The sequence below is a fragment of the Liolophura sinensis genome, chromosome 7 (assembly GCF_032854445.1).
Source record: "Liolophura sinensis isolate JHLJ2023 chromosome 7, CUHK_Ljap_v2, whole genome shotgun sequence".
Lineage (NCBI taxonomy): Eukaryota > Metazoa > Mollusca > Polyplacophora > Chitonida > Chitonidae > Liolophura > Liolophura sinensis.
In genome coordinates this window covers 52,584,121-52,605,814 of record NC_088301.1, presented here as the reverse complement: position 1 = coordinate 52,605,814, position 21,694 = coordinate 52,584,121, and the positions used below count along the sequence as shown (strand labels likewise).

At 38.8% G+C, this 21,694-nt stretch overlaps 1 protein-coding gene across 1 annotated transcript; it reads left to right on the top strand.

Annotated features, from left to right (window-relative positions):
* Positions 1-272: 272 nt before the first annotated feature.
* On the top strand, positions 273-19,804 carry LOC135471022 (protocadherin Fat 4-like). Its single transcript, XM_064750069.1, has 12 exons — positions 273-396; positions 8,431-8,675; positions 9,086-9,305; positions 9,788-9,975; positions 10,762-10,915; positions 11,496-11,705; positions 11,985-12,131; positions 13,166-13,323; positions 13,592-13,709; positions 14,155-14,394; positions 14,678-18,668; positions 19,477-19,804. The coding sequence occupies exons 1-12, from the start codon at positions 273-275 to the stop codon at positions 19,802-19,804; spliced, it is 6,123 nt and encodes a 2,040-aa protein (XP_064606139.1).
* Positions 19,805-21,694: the final 1,890 nt, after the last annotated feature.

The window sequence follows — 21,694 nt, the reverse complement described above, 5'->3', positions numbered from 1 at the left end:
AATAAACCATCTTGAATGTGCTGACGTGACCGTTACACTGTAGCAGGATCCAAATCAGAGACAGGGGCCCAATCGCAAACCCTCAGCGAGTAGCCCGGACTAAAACGCGCGATTTAGTCGAGATTGAAACGCTATTCAGACGACAGTACGAGATTTGGTTGAGATTAAAACTACAGAGTGAGCTGGCGCCTTTTAGACTGAATATCGTCTAAATCTCGCCTGTATGTCGTACTGTCGATCAAATCTCGTCCAAATATCGTGTTGTCGTCTGAATGTCGCTCGCTATGAAACTTCAGTTTGGGTATAAAATTATTCATTTCCTTCGAGAATTGAACGATGGAGCGAGATTCCAACGGGGACGCGAGATTCACTCGACAACGCGAGATTCTGGCGAGGGTGCGTGATTTTCACGAGATTCTCGACCGAATATAGTTGGAGTCTCGTGGGAATCTCTTAGTCTCGCACTGTCGATCTAATCTCGACCTAATCTGGGCTAAATCTCGCATTATCGTCGAAATATCGCCGTTCATACTTTTGGGAAATGTGTAGGAGAAAGCATGGACGCATCCGGCTTCCATACTGATCCATGACTGGGTATCTAGGTGCGTGCTAACGTCACTGCAATTTGAAATAGACATATAGTTTATAATGTGCGCTCAGAAATATGGACCTTAATTCCCTTGGTATCAAGTATTGCTGGAAGACTGCATGGTAAACACATTGCTTTGGGGTTTCCGTTTCATTTCAATATGTGTTGATAATAAAATCTTGATATATACTTTAAACCGGGACTGAGTTTTCAACAGAGATTTAAGTCGTATACACCAATTGGTACTCCAAATAATTTAGCCATTTGGTGTGGCTTAGCCAAAACTATGCGTATGTACTGAGGGAATAGTAAGTACATTCACAGACTAATATGTATAACACAATAATATAGGATTTTTACGGGGCTTCACAGACACAATGAACATACTATATATACATATAGTGGGTGCATGGACCATTGGATGAATGTATGTGTGTTTATCGCTACATGAAGATCAAGTGCACGAACATAATGTGTTTTCTGTGTTCGCACCACTGAGCACTCTATTGTGGCGGCATTTGTTCAACCTGAAATCTCTATTAACCATATCGGTTCACAATGGTATTATCCTCGGAAATTTCTGTATACAATAGACGGCGTTTTATAGACCTGTATGTGAATGGTTGAAGAGTTTATCCGAAGACTTCAAAAACATTCAGACAAACTACAACTTTGTTTTACTTTCAGTCATGGAATCCCGTATCTGATCGACTAATATGTATGTCCAACTTGGTACAAACAACACTTCCTACACTGTGTCTTCAGTACATATTACTTGACTCTCCACAAAAAATATTCCTTTCCTTTCTATGATCAACAGGACAATACTTAATACTTTAAAGCTTTTAATGTATAAAAGCGTATGTAGCTTTATATGTGTTACTAAATAACCAGGTATAACGATGTAATAATTGTAATAATATGACCACTCTTACTAGCACGCGATCATATACTGTGTAAAAACAACAGTACGGTAACTACAATACTCTGGTAAAATACAGCATTTCATTTTTAAAACAGTGTCATTTGATAAGTAAGGCTTACAACGGAGGCATGACAACCTTATCAGGCATTTCATAGGAGTACACCAAGTTGTGACCTCGGAGAGTTTATACTGTATACGGAACGATAGATGTGACGGGTGCATTTTTCACGTGGTTAATCAAATACTGAACAACGTGATGGTTTTAGGTATTTTTTCAGCCACTCCAAACATGTATTCTGAACGTATGAAAATGTGAATATAAAGAGAGCAAGTTTTGAAAACTGAAGGGGTCTGTATAGATTCATATCTAAAGCTGTAAGTATTCAACACATTTTCAATGCTTTATATCGCGTAGGAAAATGTCTTTCAGTCCATTCTTGTGAAGGTTTCATTAATTATACTATATCTTGATAGGTATCTGGTGTGTCCTCCATTGATGACATTGGACTTATATTGAATATATTAAAGAGATTTGGTAGCCTTCATTCAGAGCTGAATATAATTCTGTATAGCACGTCAAAGTGATTCTTTGATATCTGGTGACGTGTTATCAATCATGGAGTAAATACGATTGGAAGATATTAAATGTGTGAACTGGAAAGTTTCTATAAACTTTTCTTCTTTGTTATGTGTCATTTTATCTGGATTGCATGGAATGAAACAGATATGAGCATATTATATACCTATTAGCAAATCAGGATGTGCATGAAGCGATTTAAAAACCTACACTTTCTGTACTTTGTCCTATGATCCATGTATGACTTTTTCTTCTGTCCCAAGGGAACACAAAGTGTATGTATATACATAGCACCTAACCAACAAAGCTTACATACTAGTCACACCTCTATTTGGCACATTAAATAGTTGGAATGCACATCGAAAATCAGTCTGAAGTGACTGTTAAGAAAACATGTCAGTTGAGTGTGTGTCAGTTTAATACTGTATCTTAAATAAACTTTTATATAATGTAACTTATTTTATGTTTAAAAACTCCCCTTTTGATTACTTTGTTGGCCTTTAATAGATCTTCCACAGTGGGATGCTTAGTGCACAGAGTCAACTCTAAATTGTTACAACACACATCCCAGCCCAGCTGAGATTCTTTCAGGCAAGGCTGTCGTCAATATCGATGCTTCCACGTCCAAATAAAAATCTCTGTAACTTTATACATCTCTGCAAACAATTAAGTTATAGCATTACCTCTGAAATGAAAGAACAAGCGTTAAATTGAAGCTGTTACGTTCCTTACAGCGATGCCGGTGGCCAAGCATCAAGGCCCAATTGAATGTCAAATGAGAAAACACTATGAAAGTATTGCACTAAACTAATTTGATGGGAAAAATTAGGCTTTGGCAAATATCTGTTTAGGAACAAATAGCTAACACACATAATGAAGAAAAGCTCTATTTAACTGCCAAAGTACATAGACAATGGATAATTCAACAAATTCAACTTGCATGTACAAATTGTAAGAGCATTTACAAAAACAGAGAACATGGAGAAAACATGACAAAAATGAAAAATAATTAACTGGGTTTGAAGCCCAGACTACCAGATATCATGGACAATGCGTCCAGTGCTAGAGACCACCACGACGTCTTGCCAGTATTTGGTCTTTGCGATCACCGCACCTGGTTGAGTATGTACATTTCAGGTTGCTCGACACATGTGCAGTCACCTTACTGTAATGTCACACCTGGTTTCCCTGGGCTCAGCCCAGTTTTAACAGCTGGCGAGGACAAAGTGCATGTAGCTGACAGGAAACTATAAAGATATAAAATTTTGATCCATTTGGTTAGAAGGAATAAGCGGTGTTGTGTGTTATTTTGTTTAAAAAAGATCCCCAGAAACTGGACACCGCGATATCTCTTTAACGTTGAATTTGGCCAAATAAGAGTTACATTTTTTCGGGCTCGTCATGACTCTAGGTACATGTGTTGGTGTTATTGATAGGAACTGTTGATAAACTGTTGGACTTATACGGGGGTACGGGAGAGTTGAGAATTACCCATGATGCATTGCGAACAAGACTGGCTCGCGTGTAAACATTCAAAATTGTCATTTGATAGATTTCAAGAGTGTGAAATACGTAAAAAGCACTACACGCTCACATTATGGTGAGTTCACTTTCAGACAAAACACCATACATACGCTACACAACAACTACAAACACCTCGACATAGTACGACCACGCTTTTTCCCAACTGTCCCCCTACCTCAGTGCTTCGTCGCACATTCGTACTTCCCTCCGTCTTCGTCCCCTTCATCCCACAGTTTTGTATTTATACTCTCCCTAATCTCTGTCTACTTGTGTAGACAGAGATTAGGGAGAGTTGTTCATTTCTCGGTTTCAGTGACAGGCGGTCAACCTATGTTGCAAGTTACCTGCAATACATGTATAGTAATACACAGTTACCTCTAAAGTCTATGTCAAATGCACAGGCTTACATTTCTATTTCTGGAGTAGGGTGGTCTCATTTAAACATTTCTAACCAGAAAACTAGTGATCGTAACTCAAATCCGTTGACACCTATCAGATTCTAGATGTCTTGGGCAACAATTTGGTGCACGTTTCACATTTCTATCTACCATAGGTCTCGAGTTGCAGGCCATTGAAATTACGTAACTGAAAGAAGACAAAGATAGGCAAAATCCGAAAGCAGATTCGGAATCAACGTACACCAGAATGCAAGAAAAATTATCAAAATTAGACACTTTTTATGACGTCGTAACTTCTACCAACGTCTAGCTTCCAAAGTTTTTGATGAATGTCCAAGATTTTTTCAAACTTGCTCTAAATGGGATCACCCTGCACGTACATGAAATGTCAAAAGAACCCGTTTTTTGGTTCTTGAGAATAAGATTTGTAAAGGTTTCGATCAAAATCCAAGATAGGCACCATGTCAGGTTAACCAAAAACAGCCAAAATTTGCCACGTAACCTTGTTCCTAAAATCATCAAATTTCAACAACATCCGATGAAAATTTTTCGTTTTAGCTCTTAAAGCACTTAAAGCTTTCAAAAAGCATTCAAGAAAACGGAAAAAAAATAATAAATTTCCGAACGATTTCAATAGGTATCCCAGCACAGAGTGCTTGGCCACCTAATTAAAGGAAAAGAATTACATTGATAACCGATTCGCAGGCGATGATTAAACTCGTTGATCAAACAACGTCGATTGTTGCGATGAGCTGGCTTTTGGAATCCAATTCCGCATGTGCTCTTGGTTACCACACTATACATTCGTCCCATGGGGAGTTTTCTTTGCACGCCCAGGCTGAGGCGATAGATTTAAATCAATAGGCAGCGCACATGTATGTATATGTATTCTTATCGGTTCTTGAGTTCGTGTACCCAAAACACTGCTTTGTATTTGCACAATTCATGGTGTTCCAAAAAGAAGCGGGCATCAAAATATACTGTATTTCCGCACAAAACGATCTCATAGGTTTTTTTAGACTTTCCTTCAGTAATAAAACTCTTTGTTCACATGCCACATTCTTGTCTGCGCATAAAAACAGCTTAATTTCAAGGGAATATGACAGCGTTATTAATATTTGTATTTCCACCATTTTTGTGACTGACCTATAGTTATGTAGGGTAATCTTGTAACATTGTGCGATGTTCCAGCTTTACATTTTGACCCTCAAAGCGCTTGTATGACTTGACAAAGCAGATAACAAGATAATACAAACTTAACAACAATGAATTCTATGTAACATCTGGGGTTTGGTTATAATATGGGATATGAAAAGTCACAGGATTATAAATCCACCAAGAATCAAGTGAGATCTAGGTTTATAAGGCCTCCACCGCGGCAAGCTGTTACAAATATAAAGAGCAGGTATACGTTTTAAGATTATTTTTCTTACGGTTAATAACAAAATTTAAAAGAAAAATTGAATTTTCTCATTAGAATAAATTAGCTGAATCCGTGATGATTCCTCTTGTGTTTATGATTTCAGATTGATTCTCGTAGATTTTATGTAAATACATATGTTCGTTTTTTTCATGTAACTAAGTATAAATGTAACAAAAAAGAAGAATTAACAGAATATAATCTCTGTACAATACAACGTGATTTTATTGCACAATTAATTCGACAACTTATATCGTTAGGTTTTTATACAGCAGTAGTATTCTGGTCACTTATATGGTCCCGGTTAATACGACGTATCGATCAAACTTCTCAGTCTATAGTATCCGAACTGAAGGAAAGGTGGGTTATAAAAGAAGCTATAGCTACATATATACAATTATTTCTAGCATTAAAGTGAGAGGAAATACGCATTTGTGTGATAGCTGCGCGGGTTGTCGCCACGGCCTTTCATACCTTCACACATGGTTACGGTCTCTTTCATTTAGGTTGTTGATATCGGCTATTGATAGGCACCAAGGGAATTAGAAAGAACTGTTCTGATATTTGAAAGGTGGGAATGTCATCGGCGTGACGCAGAATATATGGACCGGCAAGTTCGGTGGCAAGAATCTAAAAAGTGACGTTGATTAAGTGATGAGTGGCTGATTCTAGTGGAGGGACGGATAATATTGCTTGTTTTTTTGTAGTTTGAACGCTATACATGAAGACCATGATAGACTGTTATTTCTCCCTGCATTAGCCATTTCCTCGACGCAGGAATTGTGCTTTTTCACATGTAGGTCATACTCACCTGTGTTTTACTTGGAAAAGGGAGTTAACGACTTTTGAAGATATGGGGATTATCTTGATTTATTGTGCACTTGTTTCAGGTAAGGATATTTTACTGGCAGCAAATGTTATTGTCATACATTATCTGAGCTTAGTTAAAGATGATTTTCAAAGAGTTGTTTTAGTAAGTCCAAGTTTGGAGATTTTGACCATGTGATGACGTCTATGGTAAAAGTATTATATCCACTGTACCTTTCAGCACGATTGGAAAGGTGTGCCATGGATAAGCTATATACATTAGCATGGTTTACCACCTTGATACTGATTTCATTCATTCACCTACAACATTCTTTGCGTAGTTCCAACATCAATGATGCCGACTACTTCTCTTTGCATGAATTTGTCCTATTCTAAGACTTTAAATACTTCCTTTGTTCTTAGATAGTTTGGTTTGGGAATCGATCTTTGGTGGCGATTACTGACCGTTTTCCTCACTATATATGTAATCTGAAATACAAGTCAGTACAAGTATTAGTATAAATGTGTCTGAAAATTTAGCACGAATCAGTTGTGTATTTCGGTGTGTCGTAGTTGATCACAAATAGGTTACTTATTACAATGGATATAGTTTTTGTCTAAAACGATGGTTTACAACAACAGTATAGTTATCTCCATTTAAATAGGACATTATACAATAATGACGTTGAAATTCTGTAAATATACATGGTTGTGAATTTACTACGTTATGTGTACTACAATATTCATGCAAGCTTATCAAATTGAAGCTTTTTGTCATTGAAATTAAACGGAAATTTAAAACGATACGTTTACATATGTTGTGCCTATATGGTTCAGTTTTGCATCTTCCAATTAAATAGCAAATTTAAACATGAAAGAATCGGTATCGCTTCATTCGTGTTTCATGCTGTTCTTCAGCTAGAAAATATGCAAAAATATGAAGATGTTGGCATAGACATATTATTGTGTGGACTGTTGTCGTGTAGACTCTTCTATTTACATTGTATCACCCATATACAACAGAAATATAGCAAAGGAAGTTGATTTATTTCCACCTGATCGACGACTGTTTTATATGTATTGCTTCGTTTTCTACATGCACTATTTGGTCATCTCACGTTGGTGCTACAATAAGATCATATGGGTCCAGATGCGTCATATTTATGTTATATGCTATATATTTCCTCTGTGCAATCCACAATGATGTGTGTCATCGTCTTGTTCACAACTGAATGATTGGCGATTGCCTTATAATAGCCTATGTGGGGCTTCTGTCATAACCTAATTGTTGTCCAACATGTTGGGCTTATTGAAACTGGATTATATTCCCAACATGCACAGTTAAACCTTTGCTCTTTGACGGCAGACTTCATTTATGTTGGGGACGACATTCTTTAACCAAGGAGTGATTAATAGATCTGTAATTGTAGGTCAGGGGAATGACCGCCCTTCAACTGTAAAGTGTACAGAATACGGATCTGTTATAAACCCGTCGGAAGCCAACATATGTATACCTCAATAAATACCGAAATTATGTGTACATGTACAAAACAAACCTAAAATATCCTGGTTACTATAAGTTGCTCGCTGCTTGTGCAATATTTAATAATCAACACTTCAAAAGGAGACTATCTCTAAAGAAAATTTCATATAACCGTATATACATGTATTGCTTTTTTCTACAGGATTTTAGATGAAATTGCATGAACATGTATAGCCTAAATAAACAAATGTTCGCATAAATACAAAGAAAAGCCCTGACAACTATAGAGAGTCAATATATATATTTTGTTCTTGGTTTATATCATTGAAAATATCTGTTTCCCTTTTGGTAGACATTGTTTACATTCAAATGGCAAATTTTCTATAGATATATATTATTAGTTACACAGAAAAAGTAAAGATCAAAGGACTAGAAGTGAGACAAATTTCGTATCCTGCAAATGCTTTCCTTCGACAAAAGTAAATGTTATTTCTTCATATCCTTGAGATTTGGTCAACCAAATACATCAAGCACATCAAATTTAATAAATTGATGCTATGTCTGTTTAGACATTTGCACACACTGTAATATGCAGTACTCTTACTTTATTACTGCTGAATCAGTAACTCATGTTGTCCAGTAACCTATCACCTGATGAACTGGTGATACTTCTTCCTAATAAACTAAAAGAAACCTCTTCTCCACAGTTGTCTATGGAAACGTTGCGCCCACCTGTACACCGGACTTCGTTACTGTTGGCATACCTGAAGATACAGCAGTGACATCACCTGTGGCGTCTCCGACCTGCACGGATGGGGACGCCGGGGCTGACGGGACGATGACGTTCTCGTTTACGTCAGGTAATACCGGAGGGGAATTCCTCATTAATGGTGCCTCAGGTGCAGTCACCCTAAACAGCGCCCTGGATTACGAAACGAAGGTGACGTACACAGTAAGTAGAGGGCAATACAAAGCCCTGCTGAATTCTTCCTGAATGTCTGTATGCGATTCGTGTATGTTTTCAAATATACATAAGTTTTAGCCCCATTTTATAGTTTTCCTATAAACAGCACCAGCTGTGCAGAAAATTTACATAGTAGTGCATTTCTGACATACAGTATGCATACAATTTAGAATTTAATTCTCATGTGTCCATTTTTCTTTATTAGTCCACTTTTCCCATATCTTTCTGTTACTAAACCTGTTTACAAATTGTACCTCATTGTACCTCATTGCAGCATACCTCATATGTATTTGCACGATATTTATATCATCATGGCTATACAGGATTCTCTGTAGTAGGTATCGTTGATCTATATATCTGTACATACATATATATATATAACTATACCCACTCACCAGCTTGAAATCAGAGTGGCTGACGGTGGAGTTCCTCCCTTGGATACCACCTTCACCGTGTACGTACAAGTGACGCCGGTGAACGAATTCGACCCTGTGATAACTTCTCCGAACCCAGTTATTAGTAACGTGAAGGAGTCCTCGCTGGGTGTGATCATCACGACTGTGGCTGCTACGGACGACGACGATGGCAGAGATGGTGAACTGAGATACGATATCACAGGTAAATCAGTAATTCATACGAATAGGAAACGCGAAAACCTGTGATTGTAGGATTGATGGACCTGATATCATCTGTTCGTGGAACCTTGATGCGGAGAAACAGCAAAATATTTTGACTTCTGGAAAAATTTAGCTATAGTAATGCTGTCAATAAAAACCAAGTTTTTTTATTATAAATAAATACTAATATACATTTCATATGGGGCACTCTTTGTGTTCAGTCATACCAAATGTGTTATTGGAGATTCCAAACGTATAATAGCAAAATACGGTTGAAGTTATTATATGTTGGTGAATGTGTGACGCTGTATGACGCTGAACGGATTTAACAGAGAACAAAGAACATGGTCTAGATCCAACAAAAAACCTGTATCTGAAATGGTAAGAACATATCTCTTATACTTAATTTGAACTTAATTTGATTACAGGTATGCCTTTATTACTTGAACAGATTATATACTAGTTGTGTGTTGTTACAAATAGATGGCAATGATGGGAAGTTCCATATCGACTCCATCACTGGGGGCCTGTACGCTATTCAACCTTTGGACTACGAAACGACCAAATCCTACAGCCTGGAAGTGGAGGTCGTGGACCTGAGCCAGACTGCGCCGAGAACTGCCACCACCACGGTGACCATCAATTTGAAAAATGTCAACGAATTTTATCCCGTAAGTCTTGTGATTACAGGCTGTGCTGAGGAATTTGGTCGATATGATTCAGCTTAATTGCACTCGCGGTCATGTTGGATCCATCCAAAATAATTTTATGGTCTGTCCAGATGGAGTGTTTCTTTAACTATGTGCATGGACCATGAGATTTGTTAGAGATCCAAAATGGTCTTTAATGAAAGTCAACTATAGTAAGAGAAATCACAATTCAAGCTGTCAACTGGTAAAACAATATCCAAAGTTAAATTCCCAGGGACCAAGTTTTCTTTAAAAATATAGTGTCATAATCTCTAAAAATATATATAATTTTAACGGAAGATTGTTACCAGGAAGTAGTTTCCAGTGGTGTCGGAAAGACATTCGCTTGTTATATACGATTGGTCAGATCCAGTATGTAAATAGTCTGCTATTTATTTAAACACAAACAGGCTCATCGCAGCTGAAACGATGCTGTGGCATATCAAATGGCGCGACTGTTGACATCGTTATAAGTATCACCGTTTGGAATAAACCAATGAAAGCTATAAATTCACAAATGCTAAACACATGAAATGCCTTTAAACCTATGGCGGACTAGCCATGTAATATTTTAATAATTCGATGATTTCAGCAGGCATAACTTTTCCAATACGTATTGCGCACATGTGTAATTTTTCTTTGATGAATGTGAAGGGACAGAAAAAAAGCTGTGTTTGATATTTTCGGTTGGTGGCCTCAATTATTAGATGAAGTGCTCTGGCTGGCATGTTTCATGACTAACTTTGTCTTCGCCTGCATGTTTGCCAGACTTGTGCAGCGTTGTTGTACACAGAGATGAAGGAAGATAGTGACATGAACAGGAGACATGGCATCGTAGCCAGAGTGGGAGAAACTTGTTCAGACCCAGACGATGACGGGTCTCGGCGATATCCATTTACTTACCGAAGAAGGTCCATAAATGGTGAGTCCCGAACTTTGGTTTTGGGCTTCTCCATAATCTAAGGGTAGGATTTTACACCTCAAGAAGCTAAAGCGTTCTGCACGGAATTGGACCGCAAAGACTTCATTAGAATAAGTGAGCTCACTTGACAGGTAGATCACTTTATAGACAAAGAAGGTTCTATGCGGAGAAAGTATAAGTTAAGTAATTCTGCTGTGCGTCACAACAACTGATCAAATAGATAATCAATGAACCATCATGTGGGTCAATACTGTAGGTACAACTCGAGAGATACACACCGATTGTTTTCAAGAAAAAAAAACATATTCAGGGCATAAAAGGCTACCATTACTCCCCTCGCCTGAGTTTAATGAATTTTAACATATTACTCAATTAAAATGTATTCGATTTTGCCTACACGTTAAATATTATGCCGGGTTTCCTCCCACCATAATACTGGCCGCCATCGTATAAGTGAAATACTCTTGAGTATGGCGTAAGACACCGATCAGATATAGAAAATATTATGTTACAGATATTATATATTTACAAACATGTTATTGTACAATGCTTTAAATCTATAGCATAATTTTGCCACCAGATTATCTGATGTTCAACATGCATTCATATGGTAATTTTCGCCTGTCTGTGGAAATTGACCCGGACACTGAGAAAAATGTCTACTATCAAGAAGTTTATGTCACCGAATTTGGCATATCTCCAAAGTTATGGATCCGTGTTGGTGTTGTTCTAAAAATGATTGGCGTGGATGACAACCCAACGATCTGGCCATCCTTACTTATGGACTTGGGTAAGTTTTCCAATGATTTTTTTTCAAAGCAAAATGTACCCGTCAGCCTTATGTATGATGGACTATTGCATCTGGATTTTTAATCTTATTGGTACATAATCTACTCCGAGACTGGATTTCCTGTATTTATAACGTAACGTATGATCAGAGATTGAGGATTTAGTCTGGTAGTGGGTCTTGCGATTATCGACGTGGAAAGCCCCAACTTGGACATGTCTAGGAGTGGGTATACGCGTGTTGGACTTTACTCATAGATTGACTGTCTTTTAAATGTTCCAGAATTGTCCGAGAATCAAGCGCCTGGCCAGAATGTCCTGATGACCTTGCAAGCCACGGACGGGGATCCACCAAACACCCCCGAAGGTCATCTTGAATATGGATTGGCCAGTCAGCCAAATCCGGAACAGTTTATTGTGCACCCCGATGGTGAGCCCTATGTACAGATGTGCCGTTCGCAAAATAACTACGCATGGCACGATAAAAATAAATAAGGTGCCGAATTATAGAGGGTCACATTATAAGATGTGAAGTGATGAAGTGTCAAAAAATAAGGTGTTGGATAATTAGATGTCAAGTCACTACGCCTCAGAAAAATTACATTTCAGATAATTATATGGCAGTCTTGAGGTAATTTCCATACTGTAGAAGTTCATCAAGCGAGACATAAAAAACTAAAGGATTAAACGACTTTCAGAATATATCGTCAGTGTTGAAATTTGAAAAGGGAACTATTTCTTAGCCTTCTGTTCTTTGTGGGTCTTAAATTTGACAAACGATCTGAAAATCATGAAAAATCATCCAAATCATTGAAAGTTACGAACAAAACGCCAGGTTAAAAAACTTATACAATATCCTTATGCAGAAATATAAATATATTTTTTGATTTCTTTATTCATATTCAAATATATCAGTGCAATATGTTTGTTTACACAACTAATATATTGAACGAGTTCACTAAAGCCTAAGCCTAAAGTAACATATATGAGTTCCCTAAAAAACAAAACAAAAACGGACAGAACAGCATACACACTTTTTAAATTAGATAAAGTAGGCTATTAGGAAAGGTACACCATGTTAATATGATGCATGCAGTATACCTAATTAAAAATCTTTCAGCCTTCTACATAAAACTGTAAATGTTGTAATGGAATGTTAGAGTTGAGTGCAGCAAACATATGGCATCAGCAAATAAGACTATTTGTCCGAAAATATAAAACATGAGGGAAAAGTAGATTGTGACAGAAGAGGCTTTTTGAGTTGAGATGACAGTCAGATGACTGAAAATCGTCATTATCAGCGCACAAGCAATTTTAGTTTCTTTGCTTCCTTGTAAAAAGTTTCTTTTTGAAAAGTTAAACCGTTCTGGACATGCTTCTCATGCATTGCACCGCTTACTCAATGCGAGATAGACAGACACACACGTGATATGATGGGTGCTATTATTCGTAATTTATTTTCAGGCAACCTATATCTAATAAAGCCGTTGGACAGAGAAACAGATGCCACTATTGTGCTCAATGTTCATGTCGTCACAAAGTATAAACCTTCTGACTTGATTCCGGCCACCATCACCATTACTGTCACCGATATAAACGACAATGTGCCGTCTTTTGATCAGGTAAGTATGCAGAGTATTTCAGACATACAGACAAGCCTACACATATTTTACACACACCTTGGTGACAACAGCATCGTGATTTGCCGACAGATTTTGATAATTTCTCATGTTTCTAAACTAACAGTTTTGCAGATCCGATTTCGTTTTCTGACGATGTTCAGATTAATGGACATGGAAAAACAGGTCGTGAGGATTGTGGTCGTGAGCTGTGAATACATAGTGATTTTATTATATATTCTTTATATATAAGGTACTTTTCTTTTGGCAGCCTATGTATTATGCGTCTGTCGCAGAAGGTACTGACTACAGTGTAACACCAATCGCCACTGTTGTTGCCTCGGATCCGGATCTCGGACTGAATGGAACAGTCACATACAATATAATAGGTACGTTCGGTTCGTTATCTCTTCTTTTGCGAACTGGTTCACAAAGTTGAACGGTAGCTAAGAGGTTAGAACATCCGCATCTTGTGAGACCCAGGTTCAAACCCTAGTGGAATCATGTCTAAGAGCTCAAAATGGGCAATTTGGCCCATCCCTTGTTTGAAGTTAAGCATAAGGGGACAGGCCAATTTCTGGTCTCCCCGGTTTCACTATACTGTTACAGCTTTGCTAGTGTCTTCGGCATGTTATTTTATTATGTACATTTGCAATACCTACAGAATGATTGTAAAAATCAGATAAAAAAAATTGATGAAATTTTATAATAGATTACATTTCTTGAATGACTGCAGTACTTAATTTTGTCAACTAGCATGCACCAGTAATTTAAGTATTTCTTAGGTACTCTTAAGGTAAATTAGAGCTTTCTTCTGATGTCTAAACATTTCAGGTGGGAATCCAAGTGGATTGTTTGTAATTGACATGAACTCAGGCGTTGTAACTACACCGCTTCCACTAGACTATGACAGTATGCAGAAATCATTCCAGTTGACGATCCAAGCAGAAGACGGCGGATCGCCTGCGTTGAGCTCGACTATTCTGCTGATCGTTGACATCGAACCTGTAAACGAGGACGACCCTGTGATATACGGTAGTTTGGATGCTACTGTCAGCGAAGGAGATGGACATGGTAATTTAAACGAAAGCTGAATAACACAATAACTCTCAATTTTCAGTAGGGTTAGGTCCAAATTATTCTATTGTTATGTCATCTTTGAGTGACTTGTTACATTATTTTTTGACTTAAAATGTATTACTTTTATTTGTTTTTAAAATATTACTCCACGATATGGCAGGAATATTGGTTTGTCGTCAGCGATTTGAGGCTAACATTTGTCTCACATAATATGAAAAACTATTCTGTAATTACGACATTACAGAATATTATCCAAGTTTCTTACATATATTTACAGGAGTGGTGGTATTCATCTTTAATGTGAGCGACCTTGACGCCGGTCCTGATGGCATGATTTCCTTCACTGGACTCACAGACCTCTACCCGTTTGCACTGAACCGAGATAGTGGGGAGATCACTTTAGTTGGCCCTGTAGATAGGGAGATAACGCCAGCCTACAACCTTGAGATTTTGGTGTCCGACAAGTCTCAATCATCGCCTCGGTCTGTCACCACGACGGTTAGCGTTACATTGGTGGACGAAAATGACAACAGCCCAGTGTGTGACCCTGTGGTACACGTCGAGATATCCACTCTAGATGGGGCTGGATCCGAGGTTGTGCAGCTTAACTGTGATGACGCGGACATTGGAGCCAATGGTGACTTAGATTACGTCATTGTATCAGGGAATGACAATGGTGATCTAACAGTGGACACGAATGGCAAGGTGGTTCTGGTCAAGCCGGCCGGCCTTCAGAAATACACAGTCGACATTACTGTACAAGATAAAGGATCTCCGGCATTAAATACTTCTGTGACTCTGTTGATAGACGTCACCGTTCACCCTTTGGTAACCAATCTTCCAGCAGTGTTAAATATTCCTGAAAACACCTCAGTTTCGACTTTTCTCTTTCAAATTAACAGCACTTCGATAGAACCATTATATTATGATCTCATTTCTGTGAATGAAGCTGGATATTTTGTCCTCGGGCGCTCCACAGGTAAACTATATTTGGCAAATGCCTTAGACAAAGAAACTCTTGATTACTTTTACATGGTGGTACAAGTCATTCACGCCCGGACTGGCCTTTCTACCTATGGTAATATAACCATAATTGTGGACGACGTGAACGACCACTCACCTACCTTTAGCAACAGCTTCAACAACATCAAAGTTACCGAAAATATAGCTTTAGGTACAGAAATTATAGATCTGGACGTATCAGATTTGGACAAAGATGCCATAAATAGACAGATTTCTTATACAATCAAATCAGGAAATTCAGGCGGTAAGTTTGCCATAGACATAAATGGTAAACTAACAGTGAACGGATTATTGAATTATGAGGAAAAGTCATTGTATCAACTTGAAATTGAAGCCAATGACAATGCCCCGTTGGGGAGCCTTATTGCAATAACAAAGGTTATAGTTGAAGTTGTAAATCAAGACGAATTTCCTGCAGTCTTCAACTTTTCTGCATCAAACAACACTGTGTGGATTGCAGAAGACTTTGCAATTGCTGGCGTGATCCTGGAGCTCAATGCAACGGATCTTGATGGAAATATCATCGTTTACGATTTCCTATCCGCCGATACCTCTGTATTTGAGATAGATGCAAGGGGAAGAATTTATCTTGTGAAGTCTCTTGACAGAGAAGTTCTTGACAACTATGACCTTGTAGTGAGGGCGAGTAATCCAACAGGGCTGTCTTCCACTGCTACAGTGAAAATCATAGTAACTGATGTCAATGATAACGAGCCTCAGTTCGGGTCGTCCGTTTCTGCCACGGATGTTTTGGAGTCTTCTCCAGTGGGTACAACCCTTATCAACCTCACGTGTTCAGATCGAGACATACAGGACAACGCAAAACTTACCTTTACAATAATTGCTGGAAACGGTGCTGGCCACTTTCGATTGGACGGACTTCAACTCGTTACAAATGATGCTTTGAACTTTGACAGGGAATCCCATTATAAGCTAGTGGTTGAAGCTGTAGACCAAGGGATTCCTTCCAGATCAGCAACCACGGTGATCACGGTGCAAGTTCTTCAAACAGCCATCCCACCAAATTTTTTGCCAAACATTGATACTGTTTCAGTTTTTGAGAACACTGCGGCTGGAACGGAATTTTACGATGCAGATGCAACATCCCTTGGAGCACATGAAGACGCCAACGGAACAATCCAATACAGTATTCTGTCTGGAAATAGTGCTGACACATTTGCCATCGCCCTTGATTCTGGGAAAATAGTTCTTACAGGACCAGTAGATGCAGACAACGGCATTGACAGCTACCAACTTGTTATTCAAGCTGTCAGCAAACTGGATTCGTCGTTAACAGACACGTTAATTTTGAACGTTACAATAGATGATGTAAATGATAACAAACCCGTGTTCTCGCAGACACAATACACCGATGTTGTTGTAGACGGAAGTACGACTGGTACTTCTGTGTTGACAGTTATTGCTACAGATGTAGACAGAGGAATGAACAGCCAGATATCGTATTCTCTGAGTGGCATCAGAAGTGCAGATTTTACCATAAGTTCTGTTGGCGAAGTTGTAGTGGCAAACACAATAGATTTTAACTTTAGAGACAGGTACACTTTAACTGTCCACGCTACAGACGCGGGAGTTCCAGCCTTGACGGCAGAAGCAATCTTGATACTAACAGTTCATTCAGATCAGAACACTGCGCCATCATTTTCTTCATCATCAGTTAGAGTTTCGATAGCTGAGGACATAGGGGTCGGAACGCTTGTATCCAAGCTTGTGGCAACAGACCCTGATTCTGGGGCTAACGGAAACCTGGTTTATAACATAATGGCAGGAGACCCAGCCGGAATGTTTGGCATTGGGTTGTCTGATGGTGCCGTAGATGTTTTCCAGGCTCTGGACAGAGAAACACAAGACTTCTATCAGTTGCAAATTACATGTGCTGATAGGGGAACACCATCTTTGTCAGCGACAATTTATCTTAACATAAACATAACGGATGTAAACGACAACAACCCGTTGTTTGTGCCAACGTCTTATTCAGCGTCCACAACTTCAGATGTTAACGTTGGTTATCAGGTTGGCCAAGTTACTGCTTCTGATATAGATCTTGGATTTAACGCGGTTATTACTTATTCCATCATCTCTGGTAACGGAGGCAATCTGTTTGCCATCGACCCGTACACCGGTGTGGTATCCATCAACGGTGATCTTGCAGCTGCGCTAGGAAGCCACATTCTTACCATACAGGCAAAAGACTCTGGAACATCGCCTGGCTTATCCACGACAACATTTACTGTGACTGTCACAAACACCCCTAATTACTCCTTTAAAGTACTGGAGAACCAGGCTTCTGGTACTCTCGTGGGATCATTGACGGAACCAGGTTCGGTGACGTACACTGTTGTTTCCGGAGATGTAGCTCGAGAGTTCTACATATCTAGTCCATCAGGGGAGATAAGAACAAGCACTCCTTTGGACAGAGAGCAAGTACCTGTGTATACGCTGACCGTACTTGTAGAGGAAATTGCAAACCCAGCAAACTGGTACAATCTGTTAGTCACCGTTACTGTTGACGACGACAATGACCACGATCCAGTTTTTAGTCAAAGTAGCTACACCGTCCAAGTTATGGAAGGCTCACCAACAGATTTTAGTGTATTCAGGATCCCAGTATCAGACGGCGACGAAGGTCCAAATGCAAACATCGACCTGGTCATTGTGGATGGGATAAGCGACGCTGTCTTCAAAGTATCCGATGCCACTGGAGAGGTTTTTGTAAAGACGCCGCCAAAATACGCAGACAGAACGTCCTATGACGTCCAGATCCGTGCTATAGACGGCGGTGCACCTCCCAGATCAAGTGATACCGTTGTTCGAGTTCGTATCATCGAGTCCCTTTCGGTGCAGTCATCCGTCTGCGGCGTCGGGGAGGCTCTTTTCCTGAGTTTAGAGTGTTCTTCCGCTGATACATCTGGACGCGTCCTATACACCCTGACGAGACACATGTTTAATTTCAACTCTTCCAATATAACGAATGTTGAATTTTTCACCTTGCAAACAAGCAATTCACCTTTCCTTGTTGACAAGGTAACCGGAGAATTACGGGTATCGAACGATGGCCTGATATTCACAGAGTCGAAATACATTTTCTGGGTTGTAGCCAATGCTTTTTACACTGACGGAAGCAAAGAATCCAGACAAGGCATGGTTAGAGTAGACACATTTGATCCGTCTGTCAACATCATTGAAGTAACCCTCAAAGTACCTAACACTGATCTGTCAGCAAATGGGTGAGTGTTTCATTTAAGACAACATTAAAGCTATTTTCATTTATTTGCTATTATGTAAACATTGATAGGAATAACTGGTAGTACAGTGTTCCTGGGAAAACTCCTATACTAGATGAGATGTTGTATATAATTATTACTGACACTCAGGATAACGCAATTTGTGCAAAAAAGTCTGATATTATTAGCAATTCTTTTGCCTTTTTACAAGTCTTTTAATACTAACTAACTCCGAGACAATATGTTTGAAAACGTCCTCTATTGACATACTTTTATAACAGGAAAAGTGTGTGTGTGTCTATTGGCTTACATTTATTCGACGCAATGTAACACGAGATAATGATATCATCGTAATCAATATTTTATATGCATTACAAATGCGTGATTAAACACAAACGTAAATACACCTGTGGTCAGGTAAATTAAATCGCACCCTGCTGACAACGGTTAAATAATTTCAGAGAACCCGATTTGCTGATATCGACAATGGACTCCTTGCTACCCGGCGGCAGAATAGGAGTGTGGGAAATACGCGAACAGTTAGCTGGTGTCTCATCCAGGCGAAAACTTCTAGCATCGGGGTATGTCCATCAATCACCCTGAGGTGTTGTGTAGCACAATACAAACACTGTTACTGTCACCCAAATATTGGCCATTGCTTTAGCAAGTAAAGCTGCAATAAGTGTTAGCTGAGTACGTAAAAATATATAATTACTTGATTTAATCAACTCAAATGTTGGCTTGTAATACAATCCAGTATTTCAATCAGACATACCGGTTTTCTTCATGATTTTACATATGTTGTCCATAGGACTAGTACGGTGCTCGTATATGGCGTCCGGTCAACAAGTACAGATTCACTGACCAACCTGAACAGCGCCAAGCCTTTTATGAGCGAAGGGGAACTTCTCGCGCTCTACCAGGCCGTCTCTGACGGGACCCCGGTGCCACCTCTAACAACCGGAAATGGTACGGTCCTGTCCGTGATGGGATACTTCGTGGAACCGAAAGCCGCCGAAGTGTGGCATGAAACCACGACTGGAATTGCTATCATCGCCATCGTCTGCATTTGCATTTTCATCTTGATTCTTGCTATTGTGCTGTATGTTCTCTGCACTAGGTCGAGCAAAAAGAAGTAAGAGCAAAGTTTTGTATTTGTATATTGGTAGCTTCTAAATTGTTTCACATCATTAACTTAAAATTACACTTGGCTTATTTCAGGATAGAAAAGGAAAAATGCATCTAGAAATAAAGTGTTAAAAATTAGTCTGTGTTTTCTGCACTAAAAAGGAAATTAACATATAATATACTGTTGCTTCATGGAATATCCCACTGTATAACTGTGTACAAACTTGATTGTCTTTCAGGACTGTACCAAGGAGAAGTTTCAGCAAACCGAGAAACATTCCTTCAGGTAAAACTACTGTTTCATTTTCAGATACCAAAGTACATAATAATATCTATGTAAACAGATCTGAAACACCCTGTGATAAAGAATATACAGCTCATTGTCAAACAAAAATATTTCTCCAGTGCAAGTGTTGCATCTACCGGGTATGGACAAAACTGTGGTGATCCACTTGAATTGGTTTATGTTTTTTTTGGTCAGAGGCAGTAGGGAAAGTAATAATTACTATAGTGTAGTTTAGAAAATGCTTAACGATTGAATTACCTTCGGTCGAAGAAGAAAACACATAGATGCCGAAGGTGTGAATTCCATTAATGTAGTTCCCTCAGATACAGGGTCATTTTTTTTTCTGGTGTCATTGTAGTTACAGGAAAGTGTTAGGCTCAGAATTCAGAGAAAACTGATCCAGTAAGCCACATCCAAAGTAGACAACCAGAACCATGACAACATACGAACTCTGCCGAATTATCTCGAATTCTTTGCAGTCACAAGTAAAATGACCCATCCACTCTTGCAGTACTTCTGTTCATCCACGCTTGTCATGTGATTGGATGAAATCACAGGTATTCTGTGTTAAAAATGCCGGTACGAAGATCATGAAGATCGTTTATGATGCTCATACGACAAATCCGAAAGGTTCTGAACAAGATTAGTCGAATCTACGTACAATAACCAATTACGATAATTTTTTATCCCAGTCTTCGACCATTCAGTCACTGGTAATATCTTTATATAAATCAGGATTCAGCAAAAGCATCCACAACATGTAGTACGATTCAGTACAAGGTTTACCACGATTACTCGCTATTTTTACGGTGGAGAGTTATCTTAATTAGTAAGTGTAGACGTAGATGGGCATTAAACAACGAAAACCACACAAATAGTACCTTGCGACATAAATTCCACGTGATTGGCAGTGTTTTTACATCAAGATAATGTGAATACCAAATAACCTTTTCCACGAAAAGGAATTTAAAAATTCCAGATCTGGTTCTATTTCAAAGCTGAATGACATGTTGATGATTTGTAAAACTTCATTGACATCTGAAGATAAAGATTGCCTCCTGCCCTCATGGAGATACCTGTTCACTAGTCTTGACCAGGGCAACGTTTTTGCCCCTCACCCTGTTAATTTAAATTTGTGTGCCTTACTTTCTATTTACGGCAATAAAGACAGCGTTATGAATTGTATGTGAGAGTCCATGAATCGGTTCTGCCTGAATTTCTTTCATTGCTCCCAAAATATAAAAAATTCTGCATTTTCGTATCACATGTTCTTTCCACATGTATATTCAAGTTGATGCAGCTTTTTAACATTATACTAGACACATATATTAAGGGCCCATTTGACGAAGTAGTCGCAAGATGCGCCTGGTGCAATTTACATGCTAGCCTATAATGAAGAGGTACGTCCACATGGTAAATGCGTTTGGGGAACGGGCCCCAGAGGCTTTGCTTATTTGCTTTGTTTCATTTTCAGTTGTTATCCTTAAACACTTGCCACAGGGTTGTTGAAAGACCTATACAAATAATCAGCCAACACACGAGCAAAATCTGTTAAATAGCGAGGTTAGAGAAATTCAGACAATATGTATTTTGCCTTTATCTTTTTAGCACTTGA

Bases quoted from the DNA above. Each gene is read 5' to 3' on its own strand.
- LOC135471022 (XM_064750069.1), top strand. From the start codon at position 273: ATGTCGCTCGCTATGAAACTTCAGTTTGGGTATAAAATTATTCATTTC. The intron at 397-8,430 runs GTGCGTGATTTT...TCTTCTCCACAG, and splicing joins AACGCGAGATTCTGGCGAGG to TTGTCTATGGAAACGTTGCG. The intron at 8,676-9,085 runs GTAAGTAGAGGG...CCCACTCACCAG, and splicing joins AAACGAAGGTGACGTACACA to CTTGAAATCAGAGTGGCTGA.